Consider the following 19769-nt stretch of genomic DNA (forward strand, 5'->3'; position numbering starts at 1 on the left):
TCGATAGATTTTATTGTTTTAAACATCAACTGTCTTATTTTACGAAATGTTTTATTACCCCAGTAGGCATCTCCGACCATAGCATGGTGCAGTGTACAGTCAGTAGGAAAAACCTAAAACCTAAGAGTGCCTACTGGCATTTTAATACTGTACTTTTAGAAGATGCCAATTTTATTGAGTCTTTTACTTATTTATGGGCCAGTCTTAAATCACAAAAAGCTGATTTTAGCTCTCTACAGCAATGGTGGGATTTAGCTAAAGCACAAACAAAAGTTTTCTGTCAACAGTACACTCTTAATGTCACAAAAGACATTGTTAGATCAATGAGAGCTCTAGAGACCGAAATAGTGGAACTCCAGAGTTTGGAGACCACAGGAGATCGAGGAAATATTGAAAGCCTCAAAAACAAAAAAGCCGTAATGAGCGACCTGCTGGGCACTGCAGCACAGGGGGCGCTGGTCCGCTCACGTTTTAAACATGCTACGGAAATGGATGCTCCTTCCAAGTTCTTTTTTGGTCTAGAACAAAAAAATGGACAGAAAAGAATCATACATGCTGTGCGATCAGAATCAGGGGATCTCGTATCAGAGCCCACTGAAATTCGCAAGCAGACAAACAGCTTCTACTCAAAGCTGTATAGTAGTGAGTGGTCAGAAGCACATGCAATGGAGGAGACCTTTTTAAAATCTGCCCAAATTGTCAGAACAAACGGCCACAGACATGGCAACAGAACTGACGCTGGCAGAGATTCAGGAGGCTCTCCAAGGTCTGAAGAACGGGCGGGCGCCAGGTATAGACGGTCTCCCTGCAGAGTTCTACAAAACTTTTTGGTCAGTAATAGGACAGGATGTAGTAGAGGTGTTGCAGGACAGCGTGAAAGGAGGAAAGCTCCCGGTGAGCTGCAGGAGGGCTGTCCTGACCTTACTGCCAAAAAAGGGAGACCTGACGCACCTGGGAAACTGGCGCCCGGTATCACTGCTGTGCACTGACTACAAACTACTCTCAAAAGCATTAGCCTCAAGACTGACAAAGGTACTGGAGCAGATCATTCATCACGACCAGACGTACTGCGTGCCTGGTAGGTCCATCTTTGATAACATACATTTAATTCGCGATATTTTGGATGTCTCTAGACTTTTGGATTTAAAGACTGGTCTTATTTTGCTGGACCAGGAAAAGGCTTTTGACCGGGTTGAACACGAATATTTGTGGAAGGTGCTGGAAAGCTTTGGGTTCAACCCAGGTTTCACAGCCATGATCAAAACATTGTATAGTGACATTGAGAGTGTACTGAAGGTTAATGGTGGTTTATGTGTTCCTTTTAAAGTACACAGAGGTATTAGACAGGGCTGCTCTCTATCAGGCATGCTATATTCCTTGGCAATAGAACCTCTTTTATGCAAACTGAGAGATCAGCTTTCTGGTTTTAATATACCTCATTTTAATATTTTAACCTGTCTTTCAGCTTATGCCGATGATCTAGCTGTAATGGTGAACACACAGATGGATGTGACTTTTTTAACTGACGTTTTAGAAGATTTTAAGATTTTATCATCGGCTAAAATCAACTGGAACAAAAGCGAAGCTATTTTAGTAGGAGAATGGGGAGGCGAACAGCCCACACTACCAGGGGGTTTAATGTGGAAAAAGAGCGGTTTTAAATACTTGGGTGTCTACTTGGGTAGTGCTGAGTTTTTAAACAAAAACTGGGAGGGTATTGTTGAAGGCATAAAAGGCAGACTGAACAGATGGAAGTGGTTGGTCCCAAAAATGTCTTACAGAGGACGAGTGCTGGTCATCAACAACCTAGCAGCATCGTCCCTGTGGCATAAACTGGCATGTATGGACCCACCACCAAACCTGCTAGCGAGCATACAGGCCCTACTGGTAGATTTCTTCTGGGACAAACTGCATTGGATACCACAAAGCCTGCTTCACCTGCCTAAAGAGGAAGGAGGTCAGGGCCTGGTGCAGCTAGCCAGCAGAACTGCAGCCTTCCGTCTGCAGTTCATCCAGAGACTCCTCACCGGTGCCAGTGACGAAGGATGGAGAGCAGCAGCCTTCACACTCCTACGCACGGTGGGAGGACTCGGACTGGACAGATCTCTGTTTTTAATGGACCCCACAGCACTGGACACGACTGGATTACCAGTTTTTTATCAAAGACTTTTTAAAATTTGGAACTTTTTTAAAAAACAAGCAAAAGGAAACAGAACCTTACACTGGCTGCTGGAGGAGCCCCTAGTCTGTGGAGGACATCTAGACATCTCTAGTGAAACCACCCCAGCACTATCCAAGACCCTGGTCTCCGCAGGGATCGTCACACTCCGGCAGCTGGTAAACATCACTGGAACAGACCTGTCTCGAGCAGAGGACTTGGCAGCACACATGGGACTCCGGTCTCAACGGGTCGCCAACCAACTCCTGCATCGATGGAGAACCACCCTAACGTCGGAGGAACGAGTTCAGCTGATAGAATATACAAGAAACGAGACCAGCTCTACAGAAGAGGAACCCTTTCCACAGCTAATCATAACTCCAGACCTAGAGGGATACGGCGGCCCCCTCCTGGAGCACAAGGGTGAGGACGAGATGAACTTTGAGACAGTGTCTGGTAAGGTTCTGTACAAAGCTTGTGTGAAGGTTTTAAACAAGAAAAAACTGAATGGGAGGGTGGACACCCCATGGCGCACTGAATTGGGTTTTAATAATGATATTAAACCAGAGTGGAGAGCACTGTATAAACCACCATTAACCAAAAAGTTTGCTGACCTCCAATGGAGGATTTTACACGGAATTGTCTCTGTGAACTCTTTTATCTCTATTTTAAATCCAGAAATAACACAAGAATGCCCCTTTTGTTCACAGAGAGAAACTGTTTTTCATGCTTTTATACATTGTTCCAGATTGTCGCCCTTGTTTAACCTTTTAAAACGCATCTTTTTACCACTGCATGTAGATTTTAATCACCAGTTTTTTATTCTTGGTTTTAAATATGTCCGGAGAAAGAGTTTTAAATGCCAGCTTATTAATTTTACCATTGGTCAGGCCAAAATGGCAATATACATAAGCAGAAAAAATAAGTTGGCACAAAGCACAGACTGTGATCCCCAAAAGATCTTCTCCAGACTTATTAAATCAAGAATTTTAATCGATTTCAATTTCTACAAAAACATGAAAGACATGGACATGTTTAAAACAATATGGTGTTGTGGAGAGACCCTGTGTTCAGTAGAAGATAATGAACTAATCTTTACACCAAACTTAAACTGAAAAAAGAACACAAAAAAAAAAAAAAAAAACAAACACAATAACTATGAATGTTTAAAAGAATAATTACAATGTCTAAAAAATGTCTTATTTATTTATTTATTTGTTTATCTATTTACTCACTCATTTTTAACCAATCTATCCTCATTCTATTTTTATACAACAAAATTTGTAAAATAAAGGATCGTAAAAAGTCAAAAAGTCTCTCTCGGGTCAGCGTGTCATGTGACTGAGGATGTGAGACATACCTTTACTGCTGGTGTCCACACACGTCCTGTTGATGAGAGATTTCCCGTCAGGACACACACACCTCGCCCCGCTCGGGTTCAACAGACACAGGAAGTCACAGTTCATCCTTACACACGGGTTTAACACTGAGAGAGAGAGAGAGAGAGAGAGAGAGAGAGAGAGAGAGAGGGAGGGAGAGGGGGAGGAGTTATCCCGAGGTGTCTCACCCTCCCCAGGTCAGCAGGTTAGTGAGTTCTCCCAAGCTGTCTCACCCTCTTGTTGTTTATATCGGTGAAACACCAGCACACTGGAGGCTCTCTGCACAGGCAGCTGGAGCGTGACGGCGTGCTGTCTGCCGTACTTGTGCACGCGGAACACGTGCTGATTCAGAGCCGTGGCGTACACGTAATCCTCAAACACATCGATACGGAACGGCTGAGAAACGCCTGCGGAGGATCACACACACACACACACACACACACTGTACTACAGCATAGGAATTATGTCCTGTGACTAATCACAAGGTACAGAAATCACCTGATACTGTATTATCACCATTCGATTTGAATTCCTGATTCTATATTACATTTTTCTCAGGTTTGTTTACAATTCTAAACATCTATTTGTGATTCAGTATGGAGATACATGAAATGGTTATATTTAAATACTTACTGCTGCTCTAGCTGCACTTTACTCTTATACGGCCTTAACATCTATCTGTCTGTCTGACTTTCTCTCTGTGTGTCACTCACTCACTCATCTACTATACCACTTTATCCTGTACTCAGGGTCGCGGGGACCAGAAGGCTTAGGACACGAGGCCAAGTATACCCTGGACAGGGTGACAATGCATCGCAGGACACACACACACTTTGAATCAGTGGGAGGAAAGCGGCGTACCCGAAGGAAACCCACCAAACAGGGGAGCATGCAAACTCGAACCCAGACCCTGGAGGTGCATGGTGACAGTGCTAACCACTACACCACCATGCTGCCCTCTATCTGTATATATACACACATATACAAGCACCTAGAGTAGGCATGCAGAACACTTCTACACACACATGTAAAAGAACAGGTCGGTTTTAGGATCTCACTGTATTCCACTCGTGCAATAAGTCCAGTCACAGGGCCTGAGACACATAGGGCACAGCGGTTGCCACTTTTCTGCAGAGTCAATAACTACAGACCTCGGGCCTTTAGATTAGCTTAAGAACAGTGAGTTGAGAGCTTCATGGAGGGGGTTTCCACAGTCGAGCAGCTGCATCCAAACCCTAAACCACAGAGTGCAGTGCAGAGCATCGGATGCAGTGGTGTAAAGCACGACGTTACTGGACTCTGGAGCAACAAAGTCATGTTCTCTGGAGTGACGAATCACGCTTCTCTGTCTGGTGATCTGATGGATGAGTCTGGGTTTGGCAGTTTCCAGGAGAACGATACTTGTCTGACTGCATTGTGCCAAGTGTAAAGTTTTGTGTAAAGTTTGTATTTTAGGAGTTCGGCTCAACCCCTTAGATCCAGTGAAAGAAACTCTTGCTTCAGCATAACAAGACATTTGGACCATTTCATGCTTCCAACTTTGTGGGATCAGTTTGGAGATGGCCACTTCCTGTTCCAACATGACTGTCCACCAGTGCACAAAGCTAGGTCCATAAAGAATGGATGAGTGAGTTTGGTGTGGAAGAACTTGACCTCAAGTCCTGACCTCAACTCGATAGAACACCATTGGGATGAATTAGGGCGGAGACTGTGAGCCACGCCTTGTCGTTCAACATCAGTGTCCGACCTCACAAATGCTCTTCTGGAAGAACGGTCAAAAATTCCCATAAACACACTCCTAAACCTTGTGGAAAGTATTTACAGGGGGGTTGAATCTGTTATAGCTGCACAGGGGGCGGAGCCAACATCATATTAAACCCTATGGATTAAGAATCGGATGTTACTTCAGTTCATTCGTATGTGATGGCAGGGGAGCCAATACTTTTGGCAATATAGTGTATCTCATACATTAATATCCAATTAAAATCTCTAGAACAGGACCAGCACTGCATGTGGTGGATGGGGTGTGGCAACCCACCGATGGGCGGGGCTTAAACCCGGATTAAACTTCAATCCAGAAGCTGTTTATAATGAAACCTGCCGTTCAGCACCTGGTGATGTTTCCTCAGTCGTCTTGCTTCTCATCTTAGTCCCACTTTTACACATATCTGGGTAACTGTGCTGCGATTACGGAAAGCCATTAGGGTCAAACTTGGTCATATGATTATATTGCAGAAAAGAAATAGTAACAGTAAAAAAAATTTAAATAATATTCACAGGCATTTTATATATCTGTGTCTTTCTGTCTATATCTTTCTCTGTATGTATTTCAGTATGTATTGCTCTCTTTCTGCCTTTGGTAGCTCTATAGCTACCGTCTGTCTGTCTGTCTGTCTGTCTCTGTCTGTCTATCTGTCTGTCTGTCTGTCTGTCTGTCTCACCGTGTTTGGTGCCGGCGGCCACCTGAGCGTCTGATCCATCGAACTTGACGCTGCCGATGACGGAGAGCTCAGAGTCAGCCCAGTACACTCTTTCACCATAATAATCAATGGCCAAACCTACACACACACACACACACACACACACACAATTAAATATATTATAAAAAAAATATATATATGTTGATGCTGAGTAATTATGAATACTGCTAATTAAATAAATCAGAGCTGTAGTGTTTATTACGTTCTAATGAGTGGTGAGTTACAGGGACTGTGTGTGTGTGTGCGTGTGTGTGTGTAAGAGAATAAAACAGAAGTAACCACACACACACACCTGTAGGGCGGCGCAGGTTCTTTTCTAATAAAACACGTCTCAGTGATCCATCCATCGCTGACTCCTCGATGTGAGAGCGATCACCGACCACACACCAGTACATCATCCTGAACACACACACACACACACACACACACACACACACACTCGCTCCTGTACTGTGCCATTTGTATGTGTGGTGTGTGATGTGCAGGGTGTGTGAGAGTTTCAAATCTGCTGTGTGAGACATGAATAACACACTGACGTGAAGCATCAGCTAAACATCACACACTGATCCATCAGATGGAATCGGGTCGGTTCAAAATAAATCTCACGTTCTTACGCTCCAATTATTAAACATAATCTAAACACATATGATTTTTAATTGTTTAAATATTAATCATCTTAAATAAATTATCAAACATTATGGAAATTATAGATCATTAAGTTTCTTATTCATTTATTTCGTGTGTGTGTGTGTGTGTGTGTGAGACCACCCACCCTCGGGCGGGGTTAACAGCGATGGAGAACGGCTCCCCCTGCAGGTCAGTGATGAGCCGTGTGCAGTTCTCTCCTTCCATTCGTCCCACGTTGATGGAGTGATGCTGCGCGAGCGGAGCGGACGAGGTGGCGGGAGGAGAACCTTCGATCCAGTACAGAGAGCCCGTCACCCAATCAGCTGAGAGATCAACCGGCCGCCGGGAACCTGCACACTACGGGGGGTGGGTGGGAGGGTTGGGGGGCGATGTTAGAGGGAGGGAAAAAAGGAAAAGAAGAAAGAACTGAGATTAAGAAAGATAAGAAAGCGAGAGAGAGAGAGAGAGAGAGAGAGAGAGAGGGGCGGTGAAGGTGGTATCAGTCCTCTCTCATCATCCTGAAGCCTAGGTGTCAAGATGAGGATCTCTGTAAAGTGTGTGAACTGATCAGTCCATTCTGTGTGTGTGTGTGTGTGTGTGTGTGTGTGTATGAGACTCACTACAGTTCCGCTGTGACTTCGGCTGGTGATCCTGTCCCCCAGGTCTCTGTGGAAGATGCCCCCGGGGTTAAACTGAGTGGCCCAGATGAACTTGTGGCGGTGGAAAAACGCATCCATGCTGACCACGTGTGTGTTCTGGGTGAAGCGGGCAAAAAGTGTGTGTGTGTGTGTTCGGTTAAACGGATAAACAAATCTGTGGATCTCTGAGTCGTTTGCTACGTAGAGCACCTGATCATCCGGCCCTGCAAGACACACACACACACACACACAGACACACACACACATACACAGAGCTTTGTAAAGACATTGTGTATTACAGGTAATGTATAAACAGGAAGTGGGCGGGGCTTGCGGGTCTGACGTGTACCTTTAGTGATGCACTCGCCGTTAATCTCCTTAAAGTTCCTGTGGCAGCTGCACTTATACGAGCCTTTAGTGTTCACACAGTACTGAGAACACGTCCCGAAGAACACACACTCGTTTACCTCTAACACACACACAGAGAGAGAGAGACAGAGAGAGAGAGAGAGAGAGAAAAGGTCCAAATGAGAATTCATGATCATTGATTGTGTTGTACAAACTCCGCCCACTACTATTTGACCACGCCTACACACTTCTTTTGTTTCTAAACAATGTCTTTCTGGTATTTAGGCTCAATAAACATTTTCATTCAATGTTTTAGATTTTATTTTCTCTTTCTCTCTCTCTCTGTCTCTCCCACTGTCTCTCTCTCTCTGTCTCTCCCCCTGTCTCTCTCTCTCTGTCTCTCCCCTTGTCTCTCTCTCTGTCTCCCCCTGTCTCTCTCTCTGTCTCCTCCTGACTCTCCCCCTGTCTCTCCCCCTGTCTCTCTCTATGTCTCCCCCTGTGTCTCTCTCTGTCTCCCCCTGTCTCTCTCTCTGTCTCCTCCTGTCTCTCCCCCTGTCTCTCTCTCTGTCTCCCCCTGTCTCTCTCTCTGTCTCCTCCTGTCTCTCCCTCTGTCTCTCTCTCTGTCTCCCCCTGTGTCTCTCTCTCTGTCTCCCCTGTCTCTCTCTGTCTCCCCCTGTGTCTCTCTCTGTCTCTCCCCCTGTCTCTCCCCTGTCTCTCTCTATGTCTCCCCCTGTGTCTCTCTCTGTCTCCCCCTGTCTCTCTCTCTGTCTCCTCCTGTCTCTCCCCCTGTCTCTCTCTCTGTCTCCCCCTGTCTCTCTCTCTGTCTCCTCCTGTCTCTCCCTCTGTCTCTCTCCCTGTCTCTCTCTCTGTCTCCCCCTGTGTCTCTCTCTGTCTCTCTCCCCTGTCTCTCTCTGTCTCCCCCAGTCTCTCTCTCTGTCTCTCTCTCTGTCTCTCCCCCTGTCTCTCTCTCTGCCTCTCCCCTTGTCTCTCTCTGTCTCCCCCTGTCTCTCTCTCTCTGTCTCTCCCCCTGTCTCTCTCTCTCTTTCTCTCCCCCTGTCTTTCCCCCTTTCTCTCTCCCCCTGTCTCTCCCCCTGTCTCTCTCTCTCTCTGTCTCCCCCTGTCTCTCCCCCTTGTCTCTCTCTTTGTCGCTCTCCCCTGTCTCTCTCTCTCTCTGTCTCCCCCTGTCTCTCCCCCTGTCTCTCTCTTTGTCTCTCTCTCTCTGTCTCTCTCCCCTGTCTCTGTCTCCCCCTGTCTCTCTCTCTGTCTCCCTCTGTCTCCCCCTGTCTCTCCCCCTGTCTCTCTCTCTGTCTCTCTCCCCCTGTCTCTCTCTGTACCTTCACACTGTTTACTCCTCCGGTCTCTCCTGAAGCCCGCTCTGCACACACACACTGCTCGGCCTGCTGTCTGATTGCAGAAAGCATCGTCTCCACACACACTTCCTGTACAGCCTGCTTCCACTGTAAGACACACACACACACACACACATATATATATATATATATACACCAAATATGAATATATCAAACTTTGTTTGTGTGTTTGTGTGTGTGTGTGTGTGTGTGTGTATCTCACATGGTTTACAATTGTGCTCGTCTGACCCTCCGTCTCCACAGTCATCAAACAGATCACACTGCAGCTCGGTCGAGACACAGCGACCGCTCACACACGAAAACTCCGCCTTCCCACACACACTAACTCCGCCCACTTCCACTGCCACAAAGGGAGATATAATGAGCTTAAAGGCAACTTGTGAACAGGGAATAGTGTGTGTGCGTGTGTGTGTGTGTGTGTGTGTGTGTGTGCACACACATGTCTCACCACACTCCTCTTCGTCAGAGTTGTCCCCGCAGTCGTTCTCTCCGTTACACACCTGCACCATGCGCACACACACTCTGTTGTTTCTGCAGCGGAAAGATCTCGTCTCAGGACATGGGAACTTCACTGCAGAAGCAGAAACCACACACACACACACACACACACACACACACACACACTGAATTAGTTTATACAGCCTGATACAAACGTCCAGATGTAAACACCCCATTGTCAAATGTTTTTCTGGACACGTGTTGAGCGCGTGTGCAGAGTATTAACGCACCACACATGTCCAGATCCTCGTCTGAGTTGTCCCCACAGTCGTCCTCGCCGTCACACAGACACGCGCGCAACTTACACAGTGTGTTACTGCACGCAAACTCGTCAGGACGGCACGTCACTACACCTGCACAAGAACAACATGCAGCAGGGTAGCATTATAGCTAGGGTTTAAGAGCACACACGCGTGCACACGTACACACACACACACACACACACACACACACACACACAGGTGTTGAGACACTAAAAAACATGTCACAGGTGCTTTTTGTGTCCTAAAAATACGGCTGCAATTTTTCCAAACACTGAGATGAAGCCTTTCATCTGGTTCATTCATGTGTGTGTGTGTGGGTGTGTGTGTGTGTGTGTGTGTGTGTGTGTGTGTGTGTAAGGACAGGAGACAGTGTCATTATGTTGGTATACAGCAGAATTAGGAGTGTAATGATGTGTGTGTCCTCAGTAAATTGCACAGACGTCTCGGCTCCCTGCACTGCTACTGGTTTCTGGTGGAATCAGGACACTTTTGGTTAACCAGCGTGTGACCGTGTCTCTGTGAACCATGTCTCTGTGGACCGTGTCTCTGTGAACCATGTCTCTGTGGACCGTGTCTCTCCCCTCATTTACCCGCCTGAGCGCTCTTTAATGATTAATTTAAAGCAGAAAGACTGGGAACATTATGACAGTGTGTAGCGTCATCACTCAAATGTTAATCATCTAACAGACTCGGAGTGGAGAGAACATCTGGAGTGATGAGCAGGACACACACACACACCAACCGTAGCGTTATAGATCATATACACACCGGAGATGTCCAGGTCTCTACACTGTCAGGGTAAAAAGGTGGGAGAATGGACAAAGGGAAAATAAAATGTTGTAAAAGTGTAAAAGATGTAATGTGTAACCAGGTTACCGGAAGTAACGGGGGAAAAAACTGACAAGATGATGTAACAAAAATAAATAAATAAATAAATAAATAAATTCTTTGGAAGGATAAATCAAATATAAATGAACAGTAATTTAATAAATAATAACTGTATATATTCTTAAGTTGCAAATTAATGTGATTAATAATAATTAAACTTGAACTTGAGGCGGACCAATAGGAGTGCGGAAATGCAGCAAGTTCCGGTTTTTCACACCAGGTGTGTGCGTGCAGCTTAAAAAAATCTCTCGCGCACACACTCCTAATGAGCGAGGTCTTTCACGACATGTTGCTTACGTGAGTAAAAAAACACACTTTATTACTTAATTTATGCTTTATATATTTTATGTTAATTACGAGTGACTTTGATATTGAGAGTTACTGAGTGTATTTTTGGTTAAAAAGGGTGAGAGAAAAGCGTTGCCGGAGAAGCAAAGCATCCAAACCTCTCTGAAGTGTTTTAGGAAGAGAGGAGGATTTAGACACGGGAGAAGGAACTGTGTAATGTTGTATTGATAAAATGGCAGCTAACTGTGTAATTATATAAAGCGAAGTGGTCAAATGATTACAGACAGTGTGTATGTAGAGTATATACTCTTTATTTGAGGAATGCATGTACATATCTAAGTACTGTTTAAATTGCATGATGTACAATGAAGATATTTATGATATTATTCGTGATCTCGTCTGTTCAAGGTCAGGTTTTTTTTCCTTGTTTGGAAATTTCAATTTGAGGTTGATTGCAGTTTTCCTTGTGACGGGACGTTCTGTTGCCTGTGTTCTGGATCTGTCCCGGCCTTCCGGCGGTTCTGAGGAGGGTTTGGACTGGCGAGCCTCCCTTGAGACTTTCTTGGATAATTCTTTTTTTCACCTGAAAGAAAAACAAGTAATTCTGAACTCTGCGAACGGTAGGGAATCGAACAACTCTGCTTGTTCTCAAATTTTTCTGCTGGAGAGACAATTTTTGTTTTTCTTTATCGACAGCTCAGAGACAATAAAATCTCACATCCATATTTGAGCTAAAGACTGTTCCCATAAGAGATTAAGATCACTTAATTAAGAAGTGTTGTTTTGTTGTTGTTAAACTAATTTGTATTTAAATACTAGTGGTTTCAAAGAAAAATAAGGGTGAACCAAGGATGATAATAATGTTTGTTCATTGATATGATTTGATTTAAATGTTGGAAAGACAGTATGCTAACTCACCTTGTTGAGAAACCAGTTTAAAAAAAGAGTTTGTGAAACCTGCAAAACCAAACATGTTACAGCAAAATTGAGAATTGGCGTATTTGAATGTGAATTTATTTTATTTTGTTGGTTGCTACCTTATATCAAGACATCTTAACTCACCTGAGTTGTTACAAATACATGGTGTGTGGTCAGAGAAACGACTCTTAAGTCAATTCACGGTTGTTGTTGCATTCTTCTCTGCAGCGAATCTATCCTTCTGTGACGCTGGTCCACAAATTGGCATTATACTCATACTATACTAATGTACTAAATTATTAGCTGAGACCCAACGCTACAAATGCGTCGTACCGGCACCAGAAAAATCCAATAGACAACCTGTATCAAAAACATTAGGGTCACCCGAGGGCTATGAGACATCAGCACTGAACCAAACTCTTTTGTCTCATGAGGCAGTGAAGCAGTGGAGAGTCAGTGAAGCAGTAAAGCAGTACTACACTCCTAATTCTGCTGTATACCAACATAATGACACTGTCCTTACACACACACACACACACACACACACACACACACACACACAAAGTAGTTGATTGGCAATGAATCTGTGAATCAGTAGAGAGGCAGTGAATCAGTGAATCAATAGAGAGGCAGTAAATCAGTAAGGTGGTAGAGAGGCAATGAATCAGTGAAGCAGTTCAGTGGCAATGAATCAGTGAATCAGTAGAGAGGCAGTGATTTAGTAAAACAGTTAAGCAGCAGTGATTCAGTGAAGTAGTAGAGAGGTAGTGAAGGTAGAGAGGTAGTGAATCAGTGAAGCAGTAGAGAGGCAGTGAATCTGTAAAGCAGTTATTCAGTGAAGCAGTAGAGAGGCAGGAAATCAGTGAACCACTTAAGAGGCAGTAAAAGCAGTAGAGAGGCAGTGAAGGCAGTGAATCTGTAAAGCAGTTATTCAGTGAAGCAGTAGAGAGGCAGGAAATCAGTGAACCACTTAAGAGGCAGTAGAAGCAGTAGAGAGGCAGTGAAGCAGTAAAGAGGCAGTGAATCAGTAGAGAGGCAGTGAATCAGTGAAGCAGTAGAGAGGCAGTGAAGCAGGAAAGAGGCAGTGAATCAGTAGAGAGGCAGTGAATCAGTGAAGCAGTAGAGAGGCAGTGAAGCAGTAAAGAGGCAGTGAAGCAGTAGAGAGGCAGTGAATCAGTAAAGAGGCAGTGAAGCGGTAAAGAGGCAGTGAATCAGTAGAGAGGCAGTGAATCAGTGAAGCAGTAGAGAGGCAGTGAAGCAGTAAAGAGGCAGTGAAGCAGTAGAGAGGCAGTGAAGCAGCAGAGAGGCAGTGAAGCAGTAAAGAGGCAGTGAAGCAGTAAAGAGGCAGTGAAGCAGTAGAGAGGCAGTAAATCAGTGAAGCAGTAAAGAGGCAGTGAAGCAGTAAAGAGGCAGTGAAGCAGTAAAGAGGCAGTGAATCAGTGAAGCAGTAGAGAGGCAGTGAAGCAGTAAAGAGGCAGTGAAGCAGTAGAGAGGCAGTGAAGCAGTAGAGAGTCAGTGAAGCAGTAAAGAGGCAGTGAATCAGTAGAGAGGCAGTGAAGCAGTAAAGAGGCAGTGAATCAGTAGAGAGGCAGTGAAGCAGTAAAGAGGCAGTGAAGCAGTAGAGAGGCAGTGAAGCAGTAGAGAGGCAGTGAAGCAGTAAAGAGGCAGTGAAGCAGTAGAGAGGCAGTGAAGCAGTAGAGAGGCAGTGAATCTGTAAAGCAGTTATTCAGTGAAGCAGTAGAGAGGCAGGAAATCAGTGAACCACTTAAGAGGCAGTAAAAGCAGTAGAGAGGCAGTGAAGGCAGTGAATCTGTAAAGCAGTTATTCAGTGAAGCAGTAGAGAGGCAGGAAATCAGTGAACCACTTAAGAGGCAGTAGAAGCAGTAAAGAGGCAGTGAATCAGTAGAGAGGCAGTGAATCAGTGGAGAGGCAGTGAATCAGTGAAGCAGTAGAGAGGCAGTGAAGCAGGAAAGAGGCAGTGAATTAGTAGAGAGGCAGTAAATCAGTGAAGCAGTAAAGAGGCAGTGAAGCAGTAGAGAGGCAGTGAAACAGTAAAGAGGCAGTGAAGCAGTACAGAGGCAGTAAATCAGTAAAGAGGCAGTGAATCAGTAGAGAGGCCGTGAATCAGTGAAGCAGTAGAGAGGCAGTGAAGCAGTAAAGAGGCAGTGAAGCAGTAGAGAGGCAGTGAAGCAGTAGAGAGGCAGTGAAGCAGTAAAGAGGCAGTGAAGCAGTAGAGAGGCAGTGAAGCAGTAGAGAGGCAGTGAAGCAGTAAAGAGGCAGTGAAGCAGTAAAGAGGCAGTGAAGCAGTAGAGAGGCAGTGAAGCAGTGAAGCAGTAGAGAGGCAGTGAAGCAGTAAAGAGGCAGTGAACCACTTAAGAGGCAGTAGAAGCCGTAAAGAGGCAGTGAATCAGTAGAGAGGCAGTGAAGCAGTAGAGAGGCAGTGAAGCAGTAGAGAGGCAGTGAAGCAGTAAAGAGGCAGTGAAGCAGTAGAGAGGCAGTGAAACAGTAAAGAGGCAGTGAAGCAGTACAGAGGCAGTAAATCAGTAAAGAGGCAGTGAATCAGTAGAGAGGCCGTGAATCAGTGAAGCAGTAGAGAGGCAGTGAAGCAGTAAAGAGGCAGTGAAGCAGTAGAGAGGCAGTGAAGCAGTAGAGAGGCAGTGAAGCAGTAAAGAGGCAGTGAAGCAGTAAAGAGGCAGTGAAGCAGTAGAGAGGCAGTGAAGCAGTGAAGCAGTAGAGAGGCAGTGAAGCAGTAAAGAGGCAGTGAACCACTTAAGAGGCAGTAGAAGCCGTAAAGAGGCAGTGAATCAGTAGAGAGGCAGTGAAGCAGTAGAGAGGCAGTGAAGCAGTAGAGAGGCAGTGAAGCAGTAAAGAGGCAGTGAAGCAGTAAAGAGGCAGTGAAACAGTAAAGAGGCAGTGAAGCAGCAGAGAGGCAGTGAAGCAGGAAAGAGGCAGTGAATTAGTAGAGAGGCAGTGAATCAGTGAAGCAGTAAAGAGGCAGTGAAGCAGTAGAGAGGCAGTGAATCAGTAAAGAGGCAGTGAAGCGGTAAAGAGGCAGTGAATCAGTAGAGAGGCAGTGAATCAGTGAAGCAGTAGAGAGGCAGTGAAGCAGTAAAGAGGCAGTGAAGCAGTAGAGAGGCAGTGAAGCAGCAGAGAGGCAGTGAAGCAGTAAAGAGGCAGTGAAGCAGTAAAGAGGCAGTGAAGCAGTAGAGAGGCAGTAAATCAGTGAAGCAGTAAAGAGGCAGTGAAGCAGTAAAGAGGCAGTGAAGCAGTAAAGAGGCAGTGAATCAGTGAAGCAGTAGAGAGGCAGTGAAGCAGTAAAGAGGCAGTGAAGCAGTAGAGAGGCAGTGAAGCAGTAGAGAGTCAGTGAAGCAGTAAAGAGGCAGTGAATCAGTAGAGAGGCAGTGAAGCAGTAAAGAGGCAGTGAATCAGTAGAGAGGCAGTGAAGCAGTAAAGAGGCAGTGAAGCAGTAGAGAGGCAGTGAAGCAGTAGAGAGGCAGTGAAGCAGTAAAGAGGCAGTGAAGCAGTAGAGAGGCAGTGAAGCAGTAGAGAGGCAGTGAATCTGTAAAGCAGTTATTCAGTGAAGCAGTAGAGAGGCAGGAAATCAGTGAACCACTTAAGAGGCAGTAAAAGCAGTAGAGAGGCAGTGAAGGCAGTGAATCTGTAAAGCAGTTATTCAGTGAAGCAGTAGAGAGGCAGGAAATCAGTGAACCACTTAAGAGGCAGTAGAAGCAGTAAAGAGGCAGTGAATCAGTAGAGAGGCAGTGAATCAGTGGAGAGGCAGTGAATCAGTGAAGCAGTAGAGAGGCAGTGAAGCAGGAAAGAGGCAGTGAATTAGTAGAGAGGCAGTAAATCAGTGAAGCAGTAGAGAGGCAGTGAAGCAGTAAAGAGGCAGTGAAGCAGTAAAGAGGCAGTGAAGCAGTAGAGAGGCAGTGAATCAGTAAAGAGGCAGTGAAGCGGTAGAGAGGCAGTGAATCAGTGAAGCAGTAGAGAGGCAGTGAAGCAGTAAAGAGGCAGTGAAGCAGTAAAGAGGCAGTGAATCAGTGAAGCAGTAGAGAGGCAGTGAAGCAGTAAAGAGGCAGTGAAGCAGTAGAGAGGCAGTGAAGCAGTAGAGAGTCAGTGAAGCAGTAAAGAGGCAGTGAATCAGTAGAGAGGCAGTGAAGCAGTAAAGAGGCAGTGAAGCCGTAAAGAGGCAGTGAATCAGTAGAGAGGCAGTGAAGCCGTAAAGAGGCAGTGAATCAGTAGAGAGGCAGTGAAGCAGTAAAGAGGCAGTGAAGCAGTAGAGAGGCAGTGAAACAGTAGAGAGGCAGTGAAGCAGTAAAGAGGCAGTGAATCAGTAGAGAGGCAGTGAATCAGTGAAGCAGTAGAGAGGCAGTGAAGCAGTAAAGAGGCAGTGAAGCAGTAGAGAGGCAGTGAAGCAGTAGAGAGGCAGTGAAGCAGTAGAGAGGCAGTGAAGCAGTAGAGAGGCAGTGAAGCAGTAAAGAGGCAGTGAAGCAGTAGAGAGGCAGTGAAACAGTAAAGAGGCAGTGAAGCAGTAGAGAGGCAGTGAAGCAGTAAAGAGGCAGTGAAGCAGTAGAGAGGCAGTGAAGCAGTAGAGAGGCAGTGAAACAGTAAAGAGGCAGTGAAGCAGTACAGAGGCAGTAAATCAGTAAAGAGGCAGTGAATCAGTAGAGAGGCTGTGAATCAGTGAAGCAGTAGAGAGGCAGTGAAGCAGTAAAGAGGCAGTGAAGCAGTAGAGAGGCAGTGAAGCAGTAGAGAGGCAGTGAAGCAGTAAAGAGGCAGTGAAGCAGTAGAGAGGCAGTGAAGCAGTAGAGAGGCAGTGAAGCAGTAAAGAGGCAGTGAAGCAGTAAAGAGGCAGTGAAGCAGTAGAGAGGCAGTGAAGCAGTGAAGCAGTAGAGAGGCAGTGAAGCAGTAAAGAGGCAGTGAACCACTTAAGAGGCAGTAGAAGCCGTAAAGAGGCAGTGAATCAGTAGAGAGGCAGTGAAGCAGTAGAGAGGCAGTGAAGCAGTAGAGAGGCAGTGAAGCAGTAAAGAGGCAGTGAAGCAGTAGAGAGGCAGTGAAACAGTAAAGAGGCAGTGAAGCAGTACAGAGGCAGTAAATCAGTAAAGAGGCAGTGAATCAGTAGAGAGGCCGTGAATCAGTGAAGCAGTAGAGAGGCAGTGAAGCAGTAAAGAGGCAGTGAAGCAGTAGAGAGGCAGTGAAGCAGTAGAGAGGCAGTGAAGCAGTAAAGAGGCAGTGAAGCAGTAAAGAGGCAGTGAAGCAGTAGAGAGGCAGTGAAGCAGTGAAGCAGTAGAGAGGCAGTGAAGCAGTAAAGAGGCAGTGAACCACTTAAGAGGCAGTAGAAGCCGTAAAGAGGCAGTGAATCAGTAGAGAGGCAGTGAAGCAGTAGAGAGGCAGTGAAGCAGTAGAGAGGCAGTGAAGCAGTAAAGAGGCAGTGAAGCAGTAAAGAGGCAGTGAAACAGTAAAGAGGCAGTGAAGCAGCAGAGAGGCAGTGAAGCAGGAAAGAGGCAGTGAATTAGTAGAGAGGCAGTGAATCAGTGAAGCAGTAGAGAGGCAGTGAAGCAGTAAAGAGGCAGTGAAGCAGTAAAGAGGCAGTGAAGCAGTAGAGAGGCAGTGAAGCAGCAGAGAGGCAGTGAAGCAGTAAAGAGGCAGTGAAGCAGTAAAGAGGCAGTGAAGCAATAGAGAGGCAGTGAAGCAGTAAAGAGGCAGTGAATCAGTAGAGAGGCAGTGAATCAGTGAATCAGTAGAGAGGCAGTGAAGCAGTAAAGAGGCAGTGAATCAGTAGAGAGGCAGTGAATCAGTGAAGCAGTAGAGAGGCAGTGAAGCAGTAAAGAGGCAGTGAAGCAGTAGAGAGGCAGTGAAGCAGTAAAGAGGCAGTGAAGCAGTAAAGAGGCAGTGAAGCAGTAAAGAGGCAGTGAAGCAGTAGAGAGGCAGTGAAGCAGTGAAGCAGTAGAGAGGCAGTAAAGCAATAGAGAGGCAGTGAAGCAGTAAAGAGGCAGTGAATCAGTAGAGAGGCAGTGAATCAGTGAAGCAGTAGAGAGGCAGTGAAGCAGTAAAGAGGCAGTGAATCAGTAGAGAGGCAGTGAATCAGTGAAGCAGTAGAGAGGCAGTGAAGCAGTAAAGAGGCAGTGAAGCAGTAAAGAGGCAGTGAAGCAGTAAAGAGGCAGTGAAGCAGTAGAGAGGCAGTGAAGCAGTGAAGCAGTAGAGAGGCAGTAAAGCAATAGAGAGGCAGTGAAGCAGTAAAGAGGCAGTGAATCAGTAGAGAGGCAGTGAATCAGTGAATCAGTAGAGAGGCAGTGAAGGCAGTGAATCTGTAAAGCAGTTATTCAGTGAAGCAGTAGAGAGGCAGGAAATCAGTGAACCACTTAAGAGGCAGTAGAAGCAGTAGAGAGGCAGTGAAGCAGTAAAGAGGCAGTGAATCAGTAGAGAGGCAGTGAATCAGTGAAGCAGTAGAGAGGCAGTGAAGCAGGAAAGAGGCAGTGAATTAGTAGAGAGGCAGTGAATCAGTGAAGCAGTAGAGAGGCAGTAAAGCAATAGAGAGGCAGTGAAGCAGTAAAGAGGCAGTGAATCAGTAGAGAGGCAGTGAATCAGTGAATCAGTAGAGAGGCAGTGAAGGCAGTGAATCTGTAAAGCAGTTATTCAGTGAAGCAGTAGAGAGGCAGGAAATCAGTGAACCACTTAAGAGGCAGTAGAAGCAGTAGAGAGGCAGTGAAGCAGTAAAGAGGCAGTGAATCAGTAGAGAGGCAGTGAATCAGTGAATCAGTAGAGAGGCAGTGAAGGCAGTGAATCTGTAAAGCAGTTATTCAGTGAAGCAGTAGAGAGGCAGGAAATCAGTGAACCACTTAAGAGGCAGTAGAAGCAGTAGAGAGGCAGTGAAGCAGTAAAGAGGCAGTGAATCAGTAGAGAGGCAGTGAATCAGTGAAGCAGTAGAGAGGCAGTGAAGCAGGAAAGAGGCAGTGAATTAGTAGAGAGGCAGTGAATCAGTGAAGCAGTAGAGAGGCAGGAAATCAGTGAACCACTTAAGAGGCAGTAAAGCAATAGAGAGGCAGTGAAGCAGTAAAGAGGCAGTGAATCAGTAGAGAGGCAGTGAATCAGTAGAGAGGCCGTGAATCAGTGAAGCAGTAGAGAGGCAGTGAAGCAGTAAAGAGGCAGTGAAGCAGTAGAGAGGCAGTGAAGCAGCAGAGAGGCAGTGAAGCAGTAAAGAGGCAGTGAAGCAGTCGACAGCCACATGACTGCACACGTACCATGTGTGCAGTTTTCTTCATCGCTGTGGTCCAGGCAGTCAGAGACGCCGTCACATCTCCAGTGCAGAGGAACACAGTGAGCACGGTTCCGGCACACAAACTCGTCCTGATTACACTCCCGAGCACAGTTCACCTGTACACACACACACACACACACACACACCTTAACCTCTTATAGATCCGTCTGTAAAAAACCCTGTAGATAGTCTTTCTTTAGTTTCTGTTAGTTTATGTTGTAATTTTATGTTTAGATGTAGAATTTTTGAAGTTTATGTTGCATGTAGCACCTTGGTCCTGGAGGAACGTTGTTTCATTTCACTTTGTACTAACTGTATATGGTTGAAGTGACAATAAAGCCTACATGAACTTTAACCTCTGTTTACAATTGCCTTTAATTTCCACACTGTGTGTGAATTATAGAAATTATACCACTGAGGTTTGAAAAGCACTGTGTGTGTGTGTGTGTGTGTGTGTGTGTGTGTGTGTGTGTGTGTGAGAGAGAGAGAGACACACTGACCTCGTCAGATCCATCTGTACAGTCATTCTTGCCGTCACAGCGTGAAGTCGCCGCCACACAGCCTCCTCCTGCACACACATACTCACTCTTACTGCAGGACGCTCCAGCTACACACACACACACACACACACACACACACACATGAGTCTGACAGTA

The 19769-nt window shown here is 45.8% G+C and overlaps 1 protein-coding gene across 1 annotated transcript in view; it reads right to left on the reverse strand.

Moving 5' to 3' along the window:
• The window catches only part of LOC128519304 (low-density lipoprotein receptor-related protein 1B-like), a gene marked incomplete at its 5' end in the record, with an annotated part of 288531 nt that overhangs the window by 38345 nt on the left and 230417 nt on the right, over nucleotides 1-19769 (reverse strand). Inside the window, 13 exons of the mRNA XM_053492987.1 lie at nucleotides 3519-3644; nucleotides 3771-3944; nucleotides 5979-6095; nucleotides 6310-6416; nucleotides 6790-7001; nucleotides 7265-7506; nucleotides 7632-7751; nucleotides 8965-9087; nucleotides 9203-9340; nucleotides 9449-9571; nucleotides 9729-9851; nucleotides 19097-19229; nucleotides 19614-19720. Coding sequence (XP_053348962.1) covers nucleotides 3519-3644; nucleotides 3771-3944; nucleotides 5979-6095; nucleotides 6310-6416; nucleotides 6790-7001; nucleotides 7265-7506; nucleotides 7632-7751; nucleotides 8965-9087; nucleotides 9203-9340; nucleotides 9449-9571; nucleotides 9729-9851; nucleotides 19097-19229; nucleotides 19614-19720 — 1845 coding nt within the window. The remainder of the gene's footprint in view (nucleotides 1-3518; nucleotides 3645-3770; nucleotides 3945-5978; nucleotides 6096-6309; nucleotides 6417-6789; nucleotides 7002-7264; nucleotides 7507-7631; nucleotides 7752-8964; nucleotides 9088-9202; nucleotides 9341-9448; nucleotides 9572-9728; nucleotides 9852-19096; nucleotides 19230-19613; nucleotides 19721-19769) is intronic.

This window comes from Clarias gariepinus, chromosome 3, assembly GCF_024256425.1.
Source record: "Clarias gariepinus isolate MV-2021 ecotype Netherlands chromosome 3, CGAR_prim_01v2, whole genome shotgun sequence".
Lineage (NCBI taxonomy): Eukaryota > Metazoa > Chordata > Actinopteri > Siluriformes > Clariidae > Clarias > Clarias gariepinus.